Source organism: Castor canadensis, chromosome 14 (genome assembly GCF_047511655.1).
Source record: "Castor canadensis chromosome 14, mCasCan1.hap1v2, whole genome shotgun sequence".
Classification (NCBI taxonomy): Eukaryota; Metazoa; Chordata; class Mammalia; order Rodentia; family Castoridae; genus Castor; species Castor canadensis.
In genome coordinates, this window is record NC_133399.1 from 51,074,191 (window position 1) to 51,097,635 (window position 23,445).

The following is a 23,445-nucleotide window of genomic DNA, read 5'->3' on the forward strand; positions in this document are numbered from 1 at the left end:
TTTGTGATACTGAAGTATTTGCTTTAATTCTAAATAAAAGTTTATATTTTACTTTTTTATCACTGGTATAAGATGATTTAGAATTTTCTTGTACCCTGAGGAGGCATTTCTTATTTGAAGTCTTGGAAAGTTGTAGCTCGTCTCCTAACTTAAAGATAGGTATTAATCCACCCATCTATTGCTCTCAAAAATCAGAATAAAAGTGACCATCTCCACACCTGTGTTGACTCTGGTGTTATGGGGACCTGAGAGGGGGCTTCCTTGGCTGGGGGTCTCCATGCTTGTTTTTTGGGAGCCTTGGCCTGGCATCAAGTGCATGGGATGGGGTCATTCACCTAGAAGCCGGTGTATGGGCTCATGTGGGTTGCACTCCAGCTCAACCCTGGGCTCTGGGCTTTTGTGGGATCCATGTCCCCACTTGGTTGCTGGAGCTTCTGCCTTTCTTCTGTTACCAGGCAGCTTTTGCAGGAAGACAAGGTTGTACTTTTCCTGACCATTCTGAAAGGCTGGACACCCTTGTGTCCACAGGTCCTCAGAGACTGATTGAGCAGTTATGTGCCACTTTTTGGCCTGAGTGAGAAAACAGGCTTTTGAGATAACCAGGGCCTACTGTGGTAGTTGGGGCTGAAGGCCACAGATGGTTCTTAACATTACAACAGGCTGCAGAAGTCAACTTTGGGCCAGCCCTGCCACTATCTGCAGGGCTGTGGTGCCACCTGCCGGTTCTATCCGGGAGCATAGTCCTTCCTTGAATGGGAAGCAGATTGGAAAAGGTTGATTGGGGGACCATGAATTCAGCCATTTGATGGGGTGGGGGCAGCAGGAGGGACAGCTGAACAGGCACTTCCTGTGTGTGCAGCACAAATAGGGAGGGGGGTGCTGCAGGAAGGATGTTGAGGGATGACTAGGGAGTCTGAAGCACAGCAATAGATTGGAAAGTGTTTATTCCATTGAAGAACCCTCTAAGGATGAACATAGCATCTGGGACTGGCCAAATAATTTGCAGAGCTTTTGGAGAAGTCCTGTGTGTACTGAGGGCACTAGGGAGCCATGGGAGGTGTTTGAGCAGGAGAAAGATCTAATCTGGAAAGAACCCCCAAGGATTGTCATGGGGGGGATTGAATGTAGGTCCTTCCTTGGGAAGGCTTGGAAACCTAAACTGAGAGCCCTGTCTGTTCTGCAGGTTCTCTTCTGCTTCCTTCCCCATGAGACTTGTTGCTGTTACTTGATTATCCAATACTATTGAACACCTACTGTGTGCCAGACCTGGCCCTTGCCCTCAGGGACTCACAGCCTATGGGCAAGCTGGACAGTAACAGATGTAGATAGAATAAATACTTAAGGTGGTGACAGATGCTGGGGGGAGGAGGAGCTGGGTGAGGAGTAGACAGGAACCAGGAGTGACTTATATTTGCTTAGAGGAAGTGGGGTTAGAACCCTCAGGTAGTCATGCAAAGGCTTGGAGGCTGGAAGAATCACATGTAACCCCAGAAAGCCATACAGGAAGGGAGAGGCAAGGAGGTGAGGAGGACTGTCCAAGAGTCCAGGGGCCCTTCCCTCTCCCTGGAGACTACCAGACCACTCTTGAGAAGGGGCTGGGTTGTTCACAGTTGCAGTCACTGGCCATCTCAGCACACCAGCACCCAAGGACCAGCAGTGCTTCAGGTTCTGACCCTGGAAGGAGAGTGACCACACTCCTGGAGACAGTGGCATACTCCAGCACCAGGTGGCTGGCTTTCTGCTGGAAGGCAGAGCACCTGAACAGGGGTGATTGGTAGTAGTGTCCGCATCCTCCGGAGATCCTAGCCATTAGTCTCAGCATAGGAGGGTGGCCCTTTGCTGATACCCTCCCTGGGCTCTGCTGGAAATGGACATCACTCTGTCATAGAGACACTGGCATCTGCTGGGAAGGGGTGCTTGCCTCTTCAATAGGTATCTACTCTAACTTGGGGTCAGTCCACATAGCTCCACAGCGTGGCCCAGCGAGGCTTCTGTGGCCTCGGCCAGGTACAGCAAAGCCAGTCCTCCAGGCCAGGCACCTCCCCACCCATGGCATACCCTGCTAAGTGCATGAGCAGCAGCGTGCGGCGCACCTGCAGCCAGGGCCTCAGCTGGGCCCTGAGTCTGCATAGCTCGAGCCCAGGCTCCCAGAGCCGTGCCTGCAGTACACTTAGCGTTAGGGCTGCTGAGGGCCGCGTGTGGGGCAGCACCGCCTTCAGGCCCACTGCCAGGGGCATGGTCGAGGGCCTGGGATCGCTGAGCAGGGTGCAGAGTAGGCGGGCCAGCGGCAGTGAGTGGAGGCCCAGAGGTCCCTGGGGCCACTGGTGGACGAGGCGAAAATCAGCGAGCAACAAGCGCGGGGGTCCCGCGGGGACACAGCCCCGAGGTGCCATCAGCAGCAGGCTCTCAGGCTGCAGCTTGGCCAGGATGGCGCCGTGCACCTCCAAGCACTCCAGGGCTGCGCTCCGCTGTAGCAACATCAATGCCACTGTCCACGTGAACTCCGTGGGCCTGAGCTTGCCGACCTCCGTCAGCCACTGGGCCACTGCGCGGTTGGGCACTTCTGTGGTCAGCACTGCTGGGCCTTTCCATGGCGCTGCAGGCATCAGGCCACAGAGGCCCGGCAGGTTGAAGTGTGGGGGCAGGGAGGCCTGCAGCTCCACTCCCCAAGGGTGGGGCACCTCTGCTCTGGGTTTGGGCACCTGTGGGACAGAGGGGACATAAGGCCCTCCACCTGTCAGCAGCTCCATGTGTCCTGATCCTTCCTGCTGCAGCCAGGGCTGACTACATGGCCTTAGGAAGCTGGGCTTAGTGTTGATTCTGGTATTAGCAATGAATGAATGATATGGAGGATAATTAGAGAGGATGTTGATCCTGGTTCCAGAGTCCTATTTGGCAAAGGGTGGCTTCTTACTGACCACTGGGTATAGTGGAGGTTTTCAACTAAGGCCATAGGGCTGGCTTCAATATAACACAGCAGGGGTTGCCGGATGTGGTGGCTCCACCTGTTATCCCTGCACTCGGAGATTCAAAGCCAGTCTGGACTACATAGCAAGACCCTGTCTCAAAACAACAACGAAAAAGTGATAGGTGACTTGTGAGTGCAGTGACCTTCTTGCTCAGGTATAGAGCAGAATTCACCTGGGCAGGAGTTAAAAGCAGACTCCTGACTTCTGAGAGGCTGGGGAGGTATTTTTGTTGGTGGTAGGGCAATACTGGGATTTGAATTCATAGCTTCAAGCTTGCTAATAGGCACTTAACTGCTTGAGCCACACCTTCAACCCTGAGGAGGGGGTTTTAAGAAGATTCCTTTCAGGAGACTCAAGGTAGGGGACCCCACACTTTAGAAACATGGTCCCAAAGTTTCCCTGTGTAAGTTGCAAAGCAAGCAATTGAGCTCAAGCTTAATGTGTCTTGGTTATGCCTAAAATGGACAATCTGGGACACCTGGAAGAAGGGTGATATGACCAGCCTGGTGCAGAAGTGCTCACCTTGGTGGCCAGCATGTGCCACACATCCTTGTCTGTATGCACCACGCTTTAGTAGAGCGTGTCCCCACTCTCCAAGCAGGGTGCATTGTCCAGAAGGTGGAAGCCATGGCAGGAGTGGCAGGGCCTGGGGTGGCCACCTACCAACCGGGTATGGAGCTGTGGGTGGATGATGTGGAGGGTGGACAGCTGCTGGGTGGCCAGTGTGGCGTGTACAGCTTTGGGGCTGTGCAGACTTCGGAGGAAGGGTCCCAGCTCAGCATCAGGTATGCTGAAGGCCAGCTCTGCAGGAGGGCAGGCAGGTGCTGCCTTGGCTTCTTCCACACTGTGGGAGCGCAGGAGGGGCTTTTGAGGCTACCCTGTGGGGTCCATGCTCTGGGGACCCTGTGGGTGGGCAGAGACTGGGTCCAGGTGAGGGTCTTCTTGGGCAGGGGTGGGGGGTGTGAGCTGCAGGTCCGAGGAGAGGGACCCAGGAGTCCGAGGGCGGCAGGCCTTGGAGGGCAACAGGTAGGCACGGACCTCTCCTGTGGGGTGAGAGGCAGTTGTGTGAGTATGGGATCTGGAGGCTCACATCTACTCTACCTTGGCCTGCATCTCCTCAGCTCTAAAATGGAAATAAATACCCAATGCCCTGTGGCCTATAGGGAATGAGGCCACCCAAATTTGCAGAGGGGGCTCAGAGGAGAGACAGGTGACCCCCCATTTCCTGCCCAGCTCTGGAAAGGTGACCCAATTTTACAGCCTGGCTGCCACCTCAGAGGCTCTGGTGGCAGGCCCCATCCCACCTCACTGCCACCTGCCATTCTCTGCCTTCTCCCAGACCCAGGCAGCTGAGCTGGGCTGCTCACCAGGTTGCTATAGGTGGTCTGGGTTGTACAGGTGGGACCGTCAGGTTCAGGGGTCTCAGTGGGTGACTCCGGGCTGCTCAGGCTCTGTCTATCCTGTTGTATTACCTTGGGTAGAGCACCATCCCTGTCTTGGCTCCAATGAAAAATTTGTGTCTCCCACATCTTGCCTTAGACAGCTGCACTTGTTGGATTTAAAAAATTTAACCATCTGTGACTGGGGGTGTGACTCAAGTACTGCTAAGGCCCTGAGTTCAAATCCCAAGTACTGCCAAAAAGATTAATTATCTTTTTTCCTGTTCCCTGCCCCACTGCCTTAATGCATTATATTATATTGACCATAAATGGAAAATCAAAGAATGGTTAAAATCTGGGAAAAAGTAGACTTCAAAGTTCTAGCTTAAGTGTGCATTTGTCAAAGCTGTCTTTGGCCTTGAAATCCATCCCACCTGCTGAAGGACTTGAAAGGCATCTGGACCCCAATCTCCCCCAGGTCATACCAAGGTCAAGAATTGACTACAAGTCAAAGTCATTGTGGGTTTTTTTGTTGTTGTTGTTGATGTTGCTTTGTTTTGTTTTTTTGAGACAAGGTCTCACTATCTAGCCCTTGAACTGGTGATCCTCCATGACCCTACAGTGTGGTGGTGTACATCTGTAATCCCAGCATTTAGGAGATTGTCCCTAAAGCAAAAACAAAGACAAAACCAAAAAATCCCAAATCTAATGGCCAAATGAAGTCCTGTGGGCTGAACCACTTGTTTCTCTAAGTGAAGTTTTATTGGAATCAGGGCCAAGGATCAGGCCAGGTCCTCACCCTTGCATGATCCTGTCTTACTTACAATGGATTTGAGCACTAATTAATTTAATTTGTAGACTATCACAATGGAAGTTTTTTGGTGTCCCCCTCAAAGTGGTTAAGCTTGGGTGATAGGGTAGGGAGGCAGACAGGGGCCAGGCTGGGACGATGAGTGATAGAACTTTTTTATATAGGATGGGTATGTTGGCCTCTTGAGCAGGGGATCACCCTGGATCGTCCAGGCCCAGTGTCACCACAGGGTCCTCATAAGAGGGAGGCAGGAGATCAGAGTCAGAGAAAGACTGGGAGACACTACCCTGCTGTTCTGAGGAGGGAGGAAGGGGCTGAGAGCCGAGAGATATGGGGCCTCTGAAAGTTGGAATAGGCAGGATGTGGATCCTGGACAAGCCCTGTGGACTCATTGTAAGTTTTTGACCTCCAGAAGTATGTTTGTGTTGCTTTAAGTCACCAAGCTTGTGATTATCTGTCTGGTAGCCTTCTGAAATGTGTGACATAGGATGATAGGAGTTTTGCCTCCAGTTTACAGATTAACAAACTGGGGTACCGAATTGAGCAGCAAATTGCCCCAGGCCACACAGCAATGGCATCCAGTTTCCCATGGAACCTCAAGCAAAATCGCTCAGGTAAACCACAACACAAGAAAGAAAAAGTACAAAGAACAAAACAGGGTGGGCACTGGTGGCTAATGCGTATAATCCTAGTTACTCAGGAGGCAGAGATCAAGAGGATCGCAGTTTGAAGCCAATCTGGGCAAATAATTTATGAGATCCTATCTTGAAAAATCCCATCACAAAAAAGAGCTGACGGGTGGCTCAAGTGGTACAGCTTCTGCCCAAGAAAGCATGAGGCCCTGAGTTCAAACCCCAGTACTGTTAAGAAAAAAAAAACAAAAAACAAAAAGTGAGAAAAAGGAGAGAGTGGGGACAAAACCTCCCATAGACAGGCTAGTCTGGGATAAGAAAGGAGGGAGTTAAGTTTGTGTAGGTGGAGGGGACATAGAAAGATCCTCCCCAGGATCCCTCAGATGTTTAGGCTGGAAGCTGGGGGTTGGAGATGTGTGAGTGGGTGGCATGAACTGTGGCACCCACTCACCATCCCTGCTCCACCCAGGAAGGGACACTGAAGCAGGGATGGTCAGTTTACTCCCAGAGAGGACATGCGAAGGGCTCGGTCCTTTCTGTGTTTTGGGGGGATCTTGCAGCCCCCCCCAAGGGGGTCCCTTTCTGAGTTTCCAGCTGGTAGTTAGGCAACTCTCATACCAGCCAGGCTCTGGGTGCCTGACAGAGGTCTCTTCATTAGGGTCTCCCTTTCATACCTGCTGACCCCATGGGTAAGGAGAAGTCAGGTGCACTTAGGTATTGTGTGTGGTTTGGCTTAGGGGCTCACAGATGTCGGATAGGGAACGGGAAGCCCTCATGGATAGGGAAACTGAGGCATACAAGAGGCTCTAAATTCCCTTCCTTGGCTTCAGGGGGAAGTGGGGAAATGAGACCCCTGGGAGGGACCTCCACCCAGCACTCCCCACCCCTGGGCTTCTGTGAAATCAGGTGTGGAGGAGTTCCTCACATCCCCTATTCTGCCTTTGTCTCCTGAAGGACAGGAAAGGAAAGGAACACTTTTCCCATGCTCAAACGGGGAGACCAAGGCCCACTTGGCTTCAGCCTCTGTGGTCCACTCTGACCCCATCCTCTTCCTCCAAGAACAAGTTTGAGTATTTTTCTCTGTCCATAGTGGGGGGTCTGAGCCCTGACATAGGGTGTGTATCCCCTCTGTACCTCAGTTTCCCCATCTGTTGGGTGGGAGCTTTATTTGTTTTATTTCAGGACTCAGGACTGCCTGCCTCTTCCCAGAGTCCTCAGAGGAGGGAGGGACATGGTTCCCTCATCTTCTCAGAAGAACAATGACTTCTCCATTCTTGAGGGTGGGAGGTGCCACTTCTGGGAGGCACCATGGGACCCAACTTCTCCTTTCTTCCTCAACCTGAGTTCGCACAGGAGTTTCCCTGATGGCTGCTGGGCTGTGCTCACCCATCTCAGCCAGCATTTCTCTCCAGCTGGGGATGCTGGGCTGATTCTTGCTGTCCTAGGACTGTCCCTAGGCCCATCTGCAAGTTGGAATCAGGACAGGTCATGGGTCTGTCATAAGCATGACTGGAATGATTACATGCAGTGCCTGGAAGCACATCAGGAACAGCATGGATGCTCCAATGCTGAAGCGGGAACTCCAATGCCATCACTGAGTGGTCCTCCATGGTCCTCCATGGTGGTTCTCCCCCAGGGACCTGGCAGCCTCTGCCTCCTGCCTCTACTCCCATGGGAATTAAAAATAATCCAAAATCTATTAAATTAGTTTCAATTTTATTGTATTCCAATTAAATACAGCAGGGTGGGGGGTGAGAGATTGGGGAGTCTTGGTTCATGTTGGGATTGAGGGAGGAAGTGAGAATCTCAAAGTACTGATGCTCTCTCTATAGGCCCTCATGCTGCCAGGAACACATCCCTCCTGTCTTTTAATGATGCTAAAGGCACTTGGATGTCATTTGGAGGGCCCCTAGGGTTCTCACGGTAACCAGGGTCAGGAGGATGCTTGAGGGACAAGCAGCAGGTGCCCAGCTCAGGGTGAAGTCTGGGGTTGCAGGTCCCACTTCTCGTGTTCTGCTAGCTCATCTATATGTCGGTGGGACCAGGGCTCCTCATGTTCCCTGCCATAGCCCTGGGAGAATGGGCTCCTGTCCCTGGCCAAGCTCCACCTTCATGCTTTGCACAAACCCAGCTTTCTCTCTGGATAGAGTCTTGAGGGATCAGGATCCAAGGCTAGCCATCAAGTCCATCCACAGTTGGGCACCAGTGGCTCACACCTGTAATCCTAGTTACTCAGGAGGCAGAGATCAGGAGGATCATGGTTCAGAGCCAGCCTGGGCAAACAGTTCACCCTATTTCAAGACCCTATCCTGAAAAACCCTTCACAAAAATAGGGCTGGTGGAGTGGCTCAAGGCAAAGGCCTTAAGTTCAAGCCCCAGTGCCAAAGGGGGAAAAAACAAAACAAAACAGGCCTGGTCTGGAAGTATGGGGCAAAGGCTGGCCTCTCAGACTCTCTTTACAGAGGAGGACACTGATAGAGTGGTCCTCAGATCACACAGCTGTGCAAGAAGAAGCAAAACTGGCCTGGAGTCCTTCTTACAACATCCTCTGGGAATCTTTCCTCCCTTCCTGGTTGTTGGCCAAGTCCCATTTTGGCTGAAACCAGGCCCCACAAGGTTTCCTGTGCCTCTTCCCCCCAACAACATCCTAACTGCAGCCTGGCTGAGGTAGAGAGTTGGGCAGGAACTGGGTAGGAAGGCCAGGTCATGGACAGGCTCTGTCTGGGGTTGGAATCCCTCCATGAAACCACCATTTTTGCTTGCTTCCCTCCAGGGATGGGGTGCTTACCATCTGCTGAGCACTAGGCAGAATCATGGGGCCCCTTCTTCACCTCAGCTGTAATCTGCTTGGGACCTCTGTGACCTTCTCACAGTACTTAGATCCAGTCCTCCCTGTAGCACGAAGACCATGTTTGGCCTGGTTCTCCACTACTGCTCTTCCAGGGCACACAGTGGGACCCTGAGAGCTACCCCACTCTCCCTTTCATTCCCACCTGGACAGTGGGACAGCAGGGCTGACCATGGGAGGTCACACTCAAGTTGTCAGAGCTGGCTTTGGGAGGTACTCTATTGTAGGGTGTGGCTCCTAACTATCGGGGAAAGCCAGTGGCAGTCCTGAGGAGTGTGATGACACTGGGAACATGGCTTTTCCTAGTGGGCATCCCTGCTGAGCCAGAGGATTCTAGTGGGATGGAGGATGGGGGACAGGGAATGGGGACCCATGACAAGGAGCACTGGTGTGTTCTGGGCTTTCAGTGTGAGCCTGACTTGTTCAGCAAGAATTGGCCAACTCCCAGGTTTGTGAGAAGTGCATGTTGGTGAGCTGTGTGTCTTCCTAGAGTGAGCTGTGTATATTCCTGGTGAGTTCTGTGTCCCAGCTATGAGTTTCATATATCCCAGTTGTAAGCTCTGTGTGTCTCTGGTGTGAGCTGTGTACCAGGTGTGTGCTGTGTGTGTCCCTGGTGTGAGCTGTGTATGTCCCTGGTCTGAGTCATATGTGTCCCTTGTGTGAGCTGTGTACCAGGTGTGAGTTCTGTGTGTCCCTGGTATGAGCTGAGTGTGAACTGCGTGCATCCCTGCTATGAGCCATTTGTGCCCCTTGTGTGAGTTGAGCGTGTTCCACATGTGAGCTGTGTTCTCAGGAGGGTTCTGTGTGCCCTGCGATTGGCTCAGGATTCCAGGTCCTGGCTGCAGTATTAGCTGGGTGTGGGGTGTGAGCCGTGTGCCATCTCTGAGCTGTAAGACTGGTTGCGTCCAAGGTGTGAATAAAAATGAGCTGTGGGACACACAGGTGTGAGTGCTATGAGTCCTGTGTGCTCTCTCAGGCTGGGGTGTCCTCCTGGGTCCTGGGATGGAGAGTTGAATGGGGGCAGGAAGGGCAGGAGCTCCAGGGCAGCAGCTTCTGACTCCTGGGTGTGAACTGGGCCCTGAGACCCAGCCATCATGGGTGGGTAGAAGGAAGCCGGCGCCCATGCTTTCACGCTATCCCACCCCCAGCTCAGCAACCATACCAGGGGTAGGAAGATAGGTGGGAACCTTTAGAAAACACTTGAGAAACTGCAAAAATGCGTCCTGATGAAAAAGAGTGCTGCGGTTGGGAGTCTACAAAAAAGGTGTACGTTCTGCTAGGGAGGGGCTTGCAGCCCACTCCCCCTGAGCAAAATGCATAGGTGGACATTGGCTGTGAGGACAGAGACCCGGCTGTGCCAATCCGGCCCCTTAGCCACTCAGATCATCTTCATGTTGAATTTTCGGGCGCTGCCCTGGCCAGCAGCGGTGGCGGGCCCATCCACCTTGCGGAATGAGTACTCCACGGAGAAGTTGTTCTTGTGCTGCCCGCGGCCCCGGCTCCACACAAACAGCAGCAGGAAGCAGAACAGAACCACGCCAAGGAAGGTGATGCAACCCATGGCCGTGGACACCAGGATGGTGGTGAGGTCCAGCGGGAAGCTTGCAGCTAACTGCGTCTCATTGCGGCCCTCGCTCAGGGTCCCGTTGGAGGCCGGCTCCGGCTGCACGGTCAGAGTGGCGAAGTAGGTGTCATTGCCACCCGCGTTGCTGGCTACGCACGTGTAAGTACCGCTGTCCTGTGGCCGAGTGTCCAGGATTTCTAGCGTCCCCCCTGGCAGCACGCGTGCCCTGCCGGCGCTACTGGCCGTCACCGCCCGGTGCTGAGGCGTCACCCAGGCCACGGCGGGTACCGGCTCGCCCTCGGCGCGGCACAGAAAGCGAACGTCGTCACCTGAGGTGGCCGTGATGTGCTGCAGCCGGCGCTCGCGGATCTTGGGTTTTCGGCACACGAAGTATTCAAACAGCACCGAGTCTGGCAGGTTGCGCAGTGCGTCGCCGCGCACCTCGGCTGGGGTGGCGCAGGCCGGCAGCCGTCCGTCGAAGTTGAGGGTCTTGCGGCGCTGCACGATCCAGAGCAGGCGACAGTCGCAGGCCAGCGGGTTCCCATCCATGCGCAGCGTCTCCAGCGTGTTGACCGAGTGGAAGGTGCTCTCCTCCAGTGTGGAGAGCAGGTTGTTGGAGAGGTTGAGCAAACGAATCTGGCGCAGGCCCAGAAAAGCCTGCGGCTCCACCACGGCCAGCAGGGCTCCGGCCAAATGCAGCTCCCGCAGGCGGACCAGGTCTCTGAAGGACCCACGCGGCACTGTGCTGATGGGGTTGTGCGATAGGTTGAGGCAGGTCAGGTGTGCCTGATGTCGGAGCGCGGCGGCCGGTACAGCGGTGATGTTAGTGTGGGTGACCGACAACGAGGTCAGGTTGAGGCCCCGCAAGCTGCCCGCGGCCACCTCTTCCAGCAGCGGCCAGTTGTCGATCTCCAGGTGCAGCAGTCCCGGAAGCTTTCGGAAGTTCTGATCCTCCAGGGCCGCGATGGACAGGTGTCGCAGGCGCAGGGCACCCAGGCCTCGCAGGTGGCCCAGTGACTCGCTGGACAGCGTCGTGAGGTTGCAACGTTCTAGGGTGAGCTCCTCCAGGGCCAGCAGCCCCGCGAAGGCCCGGCGCGAGATGAACACCAGGTCGTTGTCGCCCACCTCGAGCCTGCGCAGGCTATGCAGATCCTGGAACGTATAGTCCAGCAGGATGACCAGCTTGTTTTCACTCAGGTCTAGCAACGTGAGGTTGTCCAGGCGCGTGAAGACCCCGGGTGGGATGAGCTTGAGCTGGTTGCCACGGAGACGCAGCACGCGCAGGCGCGGCAGGTTTGCGAAGGCGCCTGGTTCTACGTGCGCTATGACGTTCTGACTCAGGTCCAGCTCTTCCAGTGAGGGCAGAGCCGCCAGGTCCCCCGGGTTCAAGCAGCGGATGCGGTTGCGGCTCAGCTCCAGCAGGCGCGTCTCGACTGGGATGCCTTCGGGCACTGCGGTCAGGCGGCGGCGTGCGCAGGCCACGGCGCGCGTCAGAACGGCGCACTCGCAGCGGGCCGGGCAGCCCCCGGTCGGAGGCGGTGCCACAGGCAGCAGCAGCAAGTGCAGGCTGAGCATGCGCAGCCAGCAGGTCATGGTGCGGAGCCTGGGCCTAGGGCCGCGCCACCATCCTCCTGCGCACCTGGGGACCGGGCGGGGCGGAGTTAGCATTGACGGACGGGTGGGTGTTAATGTGTAGAGAGCCTTCCCACCCCAGGAGGGCCAGGGCTGTTTTGTCCACCAGGGGACGCACTCCTATACTCCTGAGAGAACCGAACCATCGAACCATGCGTCCCCAGAAACCTGTACACAGATGTTCACAGTGCAGTGTTGCTAATAGATGAAAGGTGAGGACAGCCCAAGTGTGTATCACAGACAAACTGTCACACACAGCATGGTCTAGCTGCACTGGAGCACCACTCAGCCATGAACTCGAACAAGGCTCCGATATACACTACAACATGGAGGGATCTTGAGGACTAGACACACAAGGCCCCACAAGCGTGTGATTCTGATAGAAAATGTCAGAACTAGAGATAGGAAGTGGACTGTGGTATGGGGGGGGGTGAGAGGGGAGATGGGGTGACTGCTCATGGGGATGGAGCTTCATTTTGGTGGTGATAAGAAAGGTTTAGAATTAGAAGGGATGGTTGCACAACCTTGTGAATGTGCTAAGAACCAATGATTTGTATTTGAAAAGAATGAGTTTTATGTTACACGAATTTTATCTCAATAAGAACAGCACCAAAGAGAGGATTCACTGAGTTAGAGAGGACCTGTTCAAATAAAGTTAAATTGGGGGTGGGGGGCTGGTGGAATGGCTCAAGTGGTAGACCACCTGCCTAGCAAGCATGAGGCCTGGAGTTTAAACCCCAGCACCCCAAAAGAAAAAAAAAGATTTATTGAGTTCCTATTGTATGCTAGGCTTGAAGGCACAGGTGACTGTCTCAGGCAGATCCTGTCCTCCTTGGTCTTACATCAATAGAGTGAGAACACAGGTGGTCCCAATCTCCCCTCCCCAGTGCCAAGTCCTATTCATCTGTATGTCTACATGGCTTGACCTACCATCTGAAATTATAGTATGTGAGTGCCTGTAGACTGTCTTTTCCAACCGAATTATCAACTCTCCAAGGCCTTTGTCTTCCTCATAATTGTCATCCCTGAGCCCAGAAATGTGCTCGGGGGGACACAGTCCCACTTGGTAAACATCAATGGATGTGATAAAATGGGCAACAAAAACACCGAATGTATTGCTTCAGGCCCTGAGGGACATTGGCAGGGAGGGTGGTCAGAGTTGAAGGAGGGTGACTGCAGGCTGGGAAAGGTGACATTTGAGCTGACCCTGTCTTGGGCTGAATGTCTCTCCCCCCTGCACTGGTATTAAGTGTGTTAATTATATTGGAAATAGTCTTTTGGTGGTACTAGGGTTTGAACTCAGGACTTCATGCTTTTGAGGCAGGTGCTCTACCACTTAGCCACACTGCTAGCCCCAAAATAAGAGTCTTTGTAGATGTGATTAGGTTACAATGTCACACTGGATGAGGGTGGCCTTGTCCAATGACTGGTGCCCTTATAACAAGAGGGACATTTGGATAAACACAGATACACATGGGAAATAAGGCTGTGCGGAGATGGAAGCAGAGACTAGATTGATGCAGCCTCAAGCCAAGGGGTGCTAGGAGCCCCAGAAGCAGGAAGGACCCTCCTTGGAGCCCTAGAGGCTGGAAGAGTTGGAAAAGACCCTCCCTAGAGCCTACAGAGTGACCTGGCTCTGCTAATACCTTGATTTTGGACTTCTGGCCTCCAAAACTTTGAAAGCACACATTTCTGCTGTTCAGGCAGAGCCTCCAGGCTGGGGGAACAGTCAGTGCAAAGGCTCTGGGATGGAGTGGGCAGCAAAGGAAGTTGCAGGTGGAGCTAGTGGCGTGAAGGTGGGAGAGAACTTGGGAGGGGTCTTGGTAGCAGAGGATATGGGGCTTCAATGGTCAGCCTTAGGTCCTTGTGCAGTGCCTCCCAGCTGTCTTCCTGCAGTCTGCTGGCATCCTTTCCTCTCGAGCTCTGCCTGGCTGCTGCCCAGACCTCAGAGGTTGAGGTGGGGTCAGGGAGGAGGAGGGACAACCAGATGGCAGTTGGACAGTGCTACCCCAGCCAATTCTGCAGGACCACTTCCTGTCTGCCACGTGGCTATTTTTGGCATCTCAGCAACTTAAGCCCTCAGGCAGCCACCCATCACTCCCCAGCAATCCTGATCCATTGCAGGGGATAGAATCTTACCCTGCAGCAAACTCCTTCTCAGGCTGCTTTGTAGGTCATTCTTTCCTGTGCTGTTGCCCATGGACAGTACATGAGAGGGTGCATCCCAGGAGGGGAAAGTGAACCAGAAGTGCTGTGGCTTTCCAGGTAGCTGTCCATCTCTCAACTCTGGCAGCTTATCTCCTTAAACCTGTCCTGGACTCTGTGGATACTCCTGGGTTTCTATTCCAGCTCGTATGGTCAGGAGGTAACTCTCCCCTTGCCAGGGAATGGGGACAGAGTGTCAGAGCCAGCTTCAGAGAAATGGGGTCTCTCTGGCTCTGTCCTGGGTGGGGGAGAATGGCTGATGTCCTTCAGCCTCAAGCAGACTCCTGGTAGGAACAGAGCTATTTGGCTGTGCTCTGGAGGGGGCAGCTACACACCCTGGGAATAAAGAAAGTCCTTTGTGCTGCTCTCAAGTCCCTGTAGCACCTGCTCTGCCTCTGCCTCCCTTTCCCCCTCGCTCACTGCCACCACCACTGGATGAAACCATCTTCTCCATCATGCTCCTAACTAGAACATTTCCAAGACTGCTGGGGAAATTTTGTGCATCCATCCTTGGGATGCAGGACCCAGCAAGGCAACCTTGCCCACCTGCCTGGCCTCATCCTAGCAGCCACAACTCCTCCAGAGTGTGGGACTCTTGCTGTACTCCATGCTGCCCCAGGACCTTGGCACAGCTTCCCTCCCCTCTCTCTTCCCTGACACAGACTCTCAGCAAAGCTTTACAATGTTGTACTGTGCCTTGAAGGACTTGGCAGGTGGGGGGGGGGCAGTTAGCTGCGGAGGCATCCAAGACTTTGGACCCCTCCCCCTTTAGGGAAACAGCTGCCTAGTTCTGTCATGAGGACCTTCCAGTCAGGGGCACAAGGCATTTTGGGTGGAGCTGGATGGCACTCACATCCCTGTAACACTTGCTAATCATTCTTTTTAACAAATGTGAAGGGAAGACAGGATCCTGCAGTTTCTGTACTAAAGTTTAAAACACGATTTTGGTTTTGATGGACCTTTTTTTTTTGGCAGTGCTAGGTATGAACCCAGGGCCTTGTGCATGTTAGGCAAGTGCTCCAGCGAGACACCCCAGCCCTCCAGGGTTTGTTTATTTATTTGTGTTTTTGACACAGGGTCCTGGTAGGTACCTTAGGCTTGCAATCTTCCTGCCTCTGTCTCCCAAGAGTATTGGGACTCCAGGCAAAGAAAATCTTTTTTTTTTTTTTTTGTTTCAGTACTGGAGTTTGAACTCAGGCCTTGCTATTGCTAGGTGGGTGCTCTACTACTTGAGACACTCTTCCAGCCTGCTGTAGTTATTTTTGAGTTAGGGCCTCCTGTTTTCGCCTGGGGCCAGCTTCAGACCTCAGTCCTTCTACCCACAGCCTCCTGTGTAACTGGGATGACAAGTGTGTACCACCACATCTGGCTTGTTTGTTGAGATAGAGTTCAGCTAACTTTTTTGCCCAGGTTAGCCTTGAGCCACTATCCTCCTGATTTCCATCTCCTGAACAGCTGGAATTACAAGTGTGGGTCACAGTGCCCAGCCATGGAAAAGAATTTTTTAAAGCAGTTCCAATGCGATGTGGATGAGGACAAATGCAGGCAGTACTCAGGTACCAACAGGTCAGGAATCGTTCCATTACAGTTACTAAGACACTGGCAGGAGGCTTCAGCGCTGTTTGACCTCTGATGGGCCCTCTCTGGCCCTGGTCTGTCAAACCACAGGCACAAGAGCCCTCTGGGGAGTCCTACAGCGCTCACTCTATAATTACTCTCGCAAACATGCTGGACAACTGATCCCTCATGCCTGCCTGGCAATGGCCACTCAAGCTGTGACCTAGTTTTACCTAGTTTTTCAACTCTAACCTCTTCCCACAGGCCCTGCCCTGTCGTTTCCTTTGTGGGTGGTGGGGAGGGATGGAGGCTGGGAGGGAGCCCTGAGGACCTGCAGGCTCTCCAGGCACTGTGTGGCCTAGCTGGGTCTCACTTCCTTGGGCATTCACTAGCTGCTACATGAAGGGTATCTTGGGTGGAAGCCTGGTAGGGGCCACAGCCAAGATCCCTAAGGTCGCCCAACTCTTGCCAGTACCACATGATGAAGGTGCTGGGCACCCATGTGCAGGTGGTGAGCCTCTCTGCCCCGCTTCCTTCCCCTGGAGCTCTGGGCTTTACATTAGGGTCAAATGGCTGGGACCTCCTGTTTCTGATTGGGATTGGGTTCTGGATTCCAGTCTTGCTTCTGCTGCTAACATTTTTTTTTTTTGGGTGGAATTGGGGTTTGAACTCTTGGGTTCATTCTTGCAACAAAAGGTGCTCTACTGGTTGAGTTACACCTCCAGTCTATTTTGTTGTGGTTATTTTGGAGATTGGGTCTAGTGAACTATTTGCCAGGGCTGGCCTTGAGCCATGATCCTCCTGATTTCAGCCTCCCAAGTGGCTAGGACTACAGGTGTGAGCCACTGGTATCTGACTGCTGCTGACTTTTAGGACACTGGGCTCCTGTCCTGGGTGTTTGCATGGAGACCTAAAGCAGGCTGAAAGGGCGGAACAGGCAAGGGCACTGAAGGGGAAGGTTGGGAGATGAAATGTGAGGAGGTGTAGGCACACTGGTCTTGATCTTTCATTCTCTCCTCTCCTCTTCTTGCTGTCCTGGCCTTGGAGGAGGGGTGCCTGCAGGGCCATCTCTGTCCATTCCCACTTAGGGACCTGATGACCACTTGGGACATATCCTCTTATCTTCCTGGGACTCCACCACCACATGTTCAGTGATGACTTTAAACTGCAAGTCTTGACTACCATATGTCTCCTGAGTTTCAGCCATGTCCTAGATGCTCCCCAGGATGGCAGTGTCCCAATGTTACGATCACCAGTACTGAGCTTCACCTGACCTGCTGTGCAGGCCAGAAACGTCAACTCTCCTTGCTGGCATACCCTATACCCCCGCCAATCTGCTACCAGACGCTGTCAGCTCAACTTGCAAATATATCCCAGATCCACCTTCTTGGTATTACCTGCTGCTGCCAGGCCACTGTTACCCACTCTAACCTCTTTTTTTCAGCCAGGCTGTGGCTCACAGTAGAACTCAAAGGTCCCTCTTCCTGCCTCTGGCTTCAGAGTGCCCACCTGTAGGACAGGGCTGGGCTGTGACTAGACCTGTCACTCTGACATTCGCCCTCAGCTCTGTGGACACTGGGCCAGTTTGTTCTCTGTGGGGGTGTCCTGGGCACTGGGTGCTGAGCAGCATCCCTGGCCCCCACCCACTCCATGCCAGGAGCTCCCCAATTGTGATGACCACAAGTCCCCAGATATGGCCCAAGGTCCCCTGGGGGGACAGGGTGTCCCAGTGAGGGTCCTTGGTGGTCTAGAGCAGGCACCCAATAGATGATGCCTGTGAAGTCATTCAGCCTGTGACAGACAGGGAAGCAGAGGCCCAGAGAGGAGGAAAGTGATGTTCTCAGGGTCACACAGCACAGTCTCAACCTCATGAACCTACCTCTTGTATTTCCCCTATGGCCTTCTAGACCAGGACACTGTTTTCTAGGGGACTTGACTTCTGCCTACTCTTTGGACCAGGAGCTGCCCTTGGCCAAGTGAGGTTGCCAGCTTCTTATGATTGCAGGGCTGCTGGTCATGGTCACAGAGAGCTTTGGGGCCAGTGAGGCTGGCATGTGTTTAGGGGATGTGCTCAGGAATGGGGGAGCCCTGAGGACCAGTCTGCACGTGAGGCTCAATCTTGGACCTAGGCAACCCTCTTTAGCTGCAGGTATGGTTAGTGTTGGAGTTGGACCCATGTGGCCCACAGGGGCCACACTGGTGTGTGGCTACTGCAGATCAAAGTCCCTGATGACAAGGATTGATTGCTCCTGGAATCACAGACCAGGCACCAAAACACCTAAACCCTTTGCAGAACCAGCACCTCCACAAGCGTGTTTTCCAGACAGGGAAACTGAGGCTTGGAGAGACACGAGAGATGGGCACATGTCCTTCCTAGATGTCTTGGAGTCATTTGCTCATTCATCCCATCATTCATCACCTGTCTGGTAGCAGGCATTTGCCCACGAACTAGAAACACAACAAGGAACAAAGACACATGTCCCTGTCCTTAAGGGGCTCCCAGTGTGGTATGGGCAATGTACAATACAAGCACATGGTACATCAAAGGCTATAAATGCTATGGCAAGAGGGGACAGCTGTGTCCCCAGGGAATGTCATCTCCTGAGCCTGTACCCTGGCCACAGGAACAGGACATCTTCTGTTTACAGAAGCTGGAGCCAGGCTGGTGGCTGGAACCCTTCTGCCCTGTCCCCACTATGGGCAGAGTCCCTAAGGCTGGGTTGTATCTGTGCCCACAGTCCCTTCTCAGGCTGCGGTCACCTGGAGCATTTACCGCTGGGCCTCAGGGGTCCAAGGATGAGGAATCAACCCCTGCAAAAGGAGGAAGCATACTTCAAGGACACAGGCATGGATGTCTTGGCAGGTCTGGGGAGGGCCAGCTTCAGTTACTGTGGGGAAGCCAGGGGCCTGTCCTGAGTGGGACAGGGTGGCCCCTGTGCAGACCCTGCTGCCCACTGAGTGCACCCCAGGTCTCAATTCCTCCTAAATGCCATACATGCCAGCCATGAGTGGGTGTTGGGGACTCATGGTATCCCAACCTCCACGGGGTGCATTTTCCCTATTGTTAATGCTCTAGAATATGCTTTTTAGAATATTCACAGACAAGTGCAGCCACTATTTCTAATTCTAGAACATTTCATCACTCCAAAAGTTGCCCTGTTCCCATGAGCAGTTACCCCAACCCCTCTCCAGCCCCTGGCACCCATGAGTCCACTTCCTGTCTTTGGATTCGTCTAGTCTGGATGTTATCAATAAAGTCACACACTGTAGACTTTTTGTGTCTGCTTCTCTTACTGAGAGAAAATTCATCAAACAAATAAAGTGGATCAATGGTTTGGAAAAGTTCTGCGAAGGAAGTGAATCAGGGAGCCGTGTGAGGGTCTGCTGCTCTGTCTGTCATGGCTGGAAATCCTGTCTGCTGAAGTCAGGCTGTGTTCCAATCTCAGCAGGGAACAGCTGACAGGGAACAACAGGACAGGCTTGTGCTCTGAGAGGCAGAAATGAGAGAGGCTGGTGGCCCAGAGTTGTCTGAGTTTGGGAGGTGGAGTTGGGGTCAGTGAGGGTCAACCCATACAGGGCATGGAAGCTGACATGAAGTATTCCCACTAGGTGTTATGAGCAATGGGGAGTCATGGGTGGATTCTGAGCGAGAGTATGCCATGATTAGAGATGCACTTTGAATATGCATCCAGCTCCCTAGTGGCTGACCTGGATCACCCTCCCTCACCTGAACCTGCAAGTCTCCTCTCTATCGAGACCCCAACCACAAGCAGAGACCTATTACTCCCCTGCCATGGAGGGCTGGGTGCTTGGAGGCTCAGTACATCCAGACATAATTTCGGGAGCCCCGAAATGAACAGGAGGCTAAGCCAGAAACCAAGTACCCATGTAGAGCAGGAGAAGAACTTAAGGGTCCCTCATAGCTCACCATTCACTACCCTGGCCTTGGTTTCCTTTTCTTTTCTTTTTGACAGTATAGGACTTGAATCTGGGACCTTGCGGCCTTGCATATGCCAGGCAACGTGTTCTACCAATTGAGTCATGCTCCCAGCGCTTTGTATTTTGCTATTTATTTATATTAATTTTTTTGGCAGTACTGGGATTTTAACTCAGGGCCTCATGCATGCTAGGCAGATGCTCTACCACTTGAGTCATTCTCCCAATGTACTTTGCTAACTTTGTTGGGGCTAGCCTCAAACTCATGATCTTCCTGCCTCTGTTTCCCAAGTAGCTGAGGTTACAGATGTGTACAACCATGCTAAGCCTCATTTCCTCTTTTGCAAAAGGGCTGCACAGGACTAGTACCACCTTCCTGGGCTCATATGAGAAGGAAAATCAGCCAAGAAGTTTCTTCATAAACTGGCATTGCTATGGAAATCTCCATGGGGGGCTGACCAGGCCTGGAGCTCTGAGTCCAAAGCCCTGTTCTGCTGTTGGCCAAGTCTCCATTCATTCAGCAAGTACTGAGTGTGTGCTTGCTGGTGCTGGTTTTATTTTTCTTTTATTTTTGGTGGCACTGGGGTTTGAACTCAGGGTTTCACGCTTGCTAGGCAGGTGTTCTACTACTTGACCCACTCCACCAGCAGGGTCACTGTGGTTTTGAATACAGGGATGGGACACAGCCTCCCCAGAGCCAGGCACCTACTTCCCAGGGCTCACAATACAAAAAATGCTCAGCCCCCACCCCCACCAGGGTCTGACATATGCATCAGCTGCAGTGCAGGAACCTGCCTAGGGGACTTCCTTACCCAAAGAGCTGTCCTCTTTGGCAGGATCTGGGGAGTGGAGGCCCCCTTTCTTGGCCCCTGACTCTCCTAAGCTATGGATTCCGGGAAGTGCTTAGCCAAAGAGAGACAGAGTATGGCTGGGGCTGCCTAGTTTCCTTGGCTCCTGGTCCAGCCCCTAGAAGGCTACCTCATCTATTCTGAGCAGCACTTGGTACCCCACTGGTGTCCTCAGGTGACCTCAGACACATCCTACCTCCTGTTCTCTCTCAGTTCAGGTTGTGAAGTCTTCCTTGGGAAAGGCTTCCTGGAGGCTGAGCTTGTGGAAGGCAGGAATGTCCCAAGGCCACAGTGGTCACCCATCCTTGGCCCCTTTGCCCCTACCAAAATCAGGGCATGGGAGCATGGGGAGGGGAGGGGGTCTGGCAGAGCTTGGAGCATCCCGTCTGTGCTTCTAGGACAGTTGTGGGTGGCAGGGGCTCAGTCCCACAGAGCACCCTGTTCTCTGTGGTCCACTTTTGGGGACACACTGCTGGCTCCCCAGTACTGGCATATCCTCTGTCCTAGATCTGGGCCCTCCCAGGGTTTTCATCCATGACAAATCATTAAGCCCTAATTAGTATCCATCTGCTGTTAGTCCCTGTCAACCCTCTGGGGGACTGGGGGCCTCCTGACCCACTTTTCTTGTTAGCCTGTGTGTGGGCGCTGTGTGACCTCTGCAGGGGCGTCTCTAGATTTGGAGCACTTTTGCAGTGCCTACTGAATACTATATGGCTGCTTACCCACTGGCATGGAAGGTGGGGATAACGAAGCTCATTGTGGAGAAAAGGAGACTGTCAGGGTGGGCCCTAGCTCACCTGTGAGCATTGAAATTCGGGTCTGATGCCAGATCCTTTCCACAAAATCCCACCTCCTTACTCTTCCAAGGCCCAGGATTGACATGCAGGGTGGTGGGCGGCCCACCAGAGACAAGCTTTGCTTGGAGAGTTCTCCAAGAGGCTCTCTATCTGGTGACAAGGTGGTGACTCAGGGGTGCCCTGGATTGACAGCATTGTGGGAAGAGACATCAAACCCTGGAGGAGATCTGCTTTCTCTCCTCCACTCAACCAGGTGCATTCAGATGCTGGGCTTCATCTGGGGGTGGACAGCAGTGGCCACCCCCATTGTACAGATGGGAACAGTGAGGCCATGCAGGTGTAGATGGGGACTATTACTGCATCATAACCACCCGGGGTTTCTGAGCTTGGGTGCAATGCCCATCATCTCACTTAATCCCATGGGAGGAGCTGAGAAACCACACCTCAGAGGGGGATGTCACTTGCCAGAAGGGAGGGGAACAGAAGTGCAGTTGGAAAGCTGAGGACAACCCCCCTGAACCCCGGGACCATCTGGACTGTCCTCTTCCTGTCACCCCATGTCATCTGGGCATCTGGAAGGAGCTGGGTGAGTGGAGAACCACTAGGCTGTCTCTGCTCACACTCTGTCTCCAGCAGCTTCTGCTTTGGCTCAGAGGGGGATCAGGGTCAGGCAGTTGTACCCACAGACTCCCTCCCTCCTCCTGGAACCTGTTTCCAACTGGGTTCTCCTTCTGCAGTCACTCACAAGCCACAGGCTTCCCACCTGGACACCTCTTCCAGGGAGCACTGGGGTTGCTCTGGGCCTCACAGCTCCGCTGTCCCCCAAGGTCCTCAGGTTCCAAGCCCCGGACAGCCTCTGTCTATGGGCACTCCATGCCAGATGTCCCTCCCCACCCCACCAGAAGCAAGAGGTTGTCAGGCATCCCTGTGCACATACACGGATTCTACAGGGCCGCGTGGTGGTTAGAGATACAGGTTCCTGCCCCCCACCCCCCCACCTGACCGAAGTTCTGATTTCTCAGAACTGGGGTGGGCGGTGGGACACCTGCATCTTAGCCACCCCCATGTGTTGAGAAACCCAGTTACAAGGTGGTCTGCGAGGAGGCCAGGTCTTTTCTAGTGCTCAGATGAAGCACAGGGGCCCCCAACTTGTTGAATTACGCCTGGGGCTTCTATGTCCAGGCCCCACGGGCTCTGGAAGACCTCAGGCCGGGTCTCAGGGATGCACAGAAGCTCCAACCATCCTGGGTGTGTTGCTCGGACACAGGCTGCATAGCAGGGGCTCAGCACCCCGTTCCCTCCCCGCTAGGCTGGGTTGTCACCAGCTCCTGGATGCCGCGTGTCCTGGCGCGGACCCCAAACACCCCATTTGCTTTTCTGTTAGCAGAGGGGGCATAGGAAGGTGCGGAGTTGCGGCTCCGTCTCCAGCGTCCCCCAGACGCAGCCAAAGCCCCTTCACGCCCCCAAGGAGGGGGTGCATCCTCCCAAGCTTCCCACTGCCCCCGGAGATGCCCACCCAGCTCCACGCTCGGCGCCCCAGGGTTGGAGCGGGGGACCCCAATGTGGGGGATCGCCCCGAAGTTTCCAGGGAATTCTGGGGGCCTTCCGGAGGGCAACGCGCTGAGGAGGGTCGCTCGGGGCAAGGACCCGGCGCGCTGGGGGGCTGCGGGCGTAGGGCGCGGGTTCCCGGGACTTTGGCTGTCACCCCCGCTCCGGGCGACCACTCACCTGGGCAGCTCCGCAGATACGGCGCGGGCTGCGGCGCGGGGACCGCCCGGAGCCCACACGAGCAGCCGCCGCTGCCGCCTCCCGGCTCTGCCGTGCGCGCCCCCGCCGCGCGTTGCCGCCGCCGGCCTCCCCATGTGAATGGCGGGGGCGCGCGGGCGGCGCAGGGCAAGCGCGGGGCTGCAGGTGCGAGAGGACACGTGGGTGCAGGTGGGGGCTCAGAAGGCGGCGCTGCCGACACACCGGGGCACCCAGCCGGTTAGGGTACGAGGGTACTTCGCCCCCGTAGCCTTGGGGGCCTGTGTAGACTGCTGGGAAGGAATAGTAGGGGCTCCCCAAGTGCAGCAGGTTGTCCTATCTGGAACATTCTGGAAACTGCCACCTCCTCTGCCCACCCCCCAGTTCAGGCCATTAGATCCAGTCCCTGTGTAGCCCAGCTTAACCACTGATGTCTGGAACCTCCCTATTGCCCTAGCACCCTGTGTGATCTGCCCAGCTTCCACCTCCCACAATTCCTCTCTCATTCCCAGAATGCCATTGTC

General features: G+C 54.2%; 2 protein-coding genes across 2 annotated transcripts; both read right to left on the bottom strand.

Moving 5' to 3' along the window:
• Positions 1-146: 146 nt before the first annotated feature.
• Positions 147-4,498, bottom strand: Peak3 (PEAK family member 3). The gene is given in 6 exon segments (XM_074053311.1): positions 147-2,009; positions 2,012-2,702; positions 3,492-3,871; positions 3,874-3,934; positions 3,936-4,009; positions 4,333-4,498. Coding segments are annotated over 6 exon segments (1,440 nt in total). The 3' UTR covers positions 147-1,941.
• A 2,969-nt stretch (positions 4,499-7,467) lies between these two features.
• Lingo3 (leucine rich repeat and Ig domain containing 3) lies at positions 7,468-22,993 on the bottom strand. Its single transcript, XM_074054569.1, has 2 exons — positions 22,907-22,993; positions 7,468-11,842 (listed from the first exon to the last, which is right to left on the bottom strand). The coding sequence occupies exon 2, from the start codon at positions 11,794-11,796 to the stop codon at positions 10,018-10,020; it is 1,779 nt and encodes a 592-aa protein (XP_073910670.1). The 5' UTR covers positions 11,797-11,842; positions 22,907-22,993; the 3' UTR covers positions 7,468-10,017.
• Between the last annotated feature and the right edge of the window lie 452 nt (positions 22,994-23,445).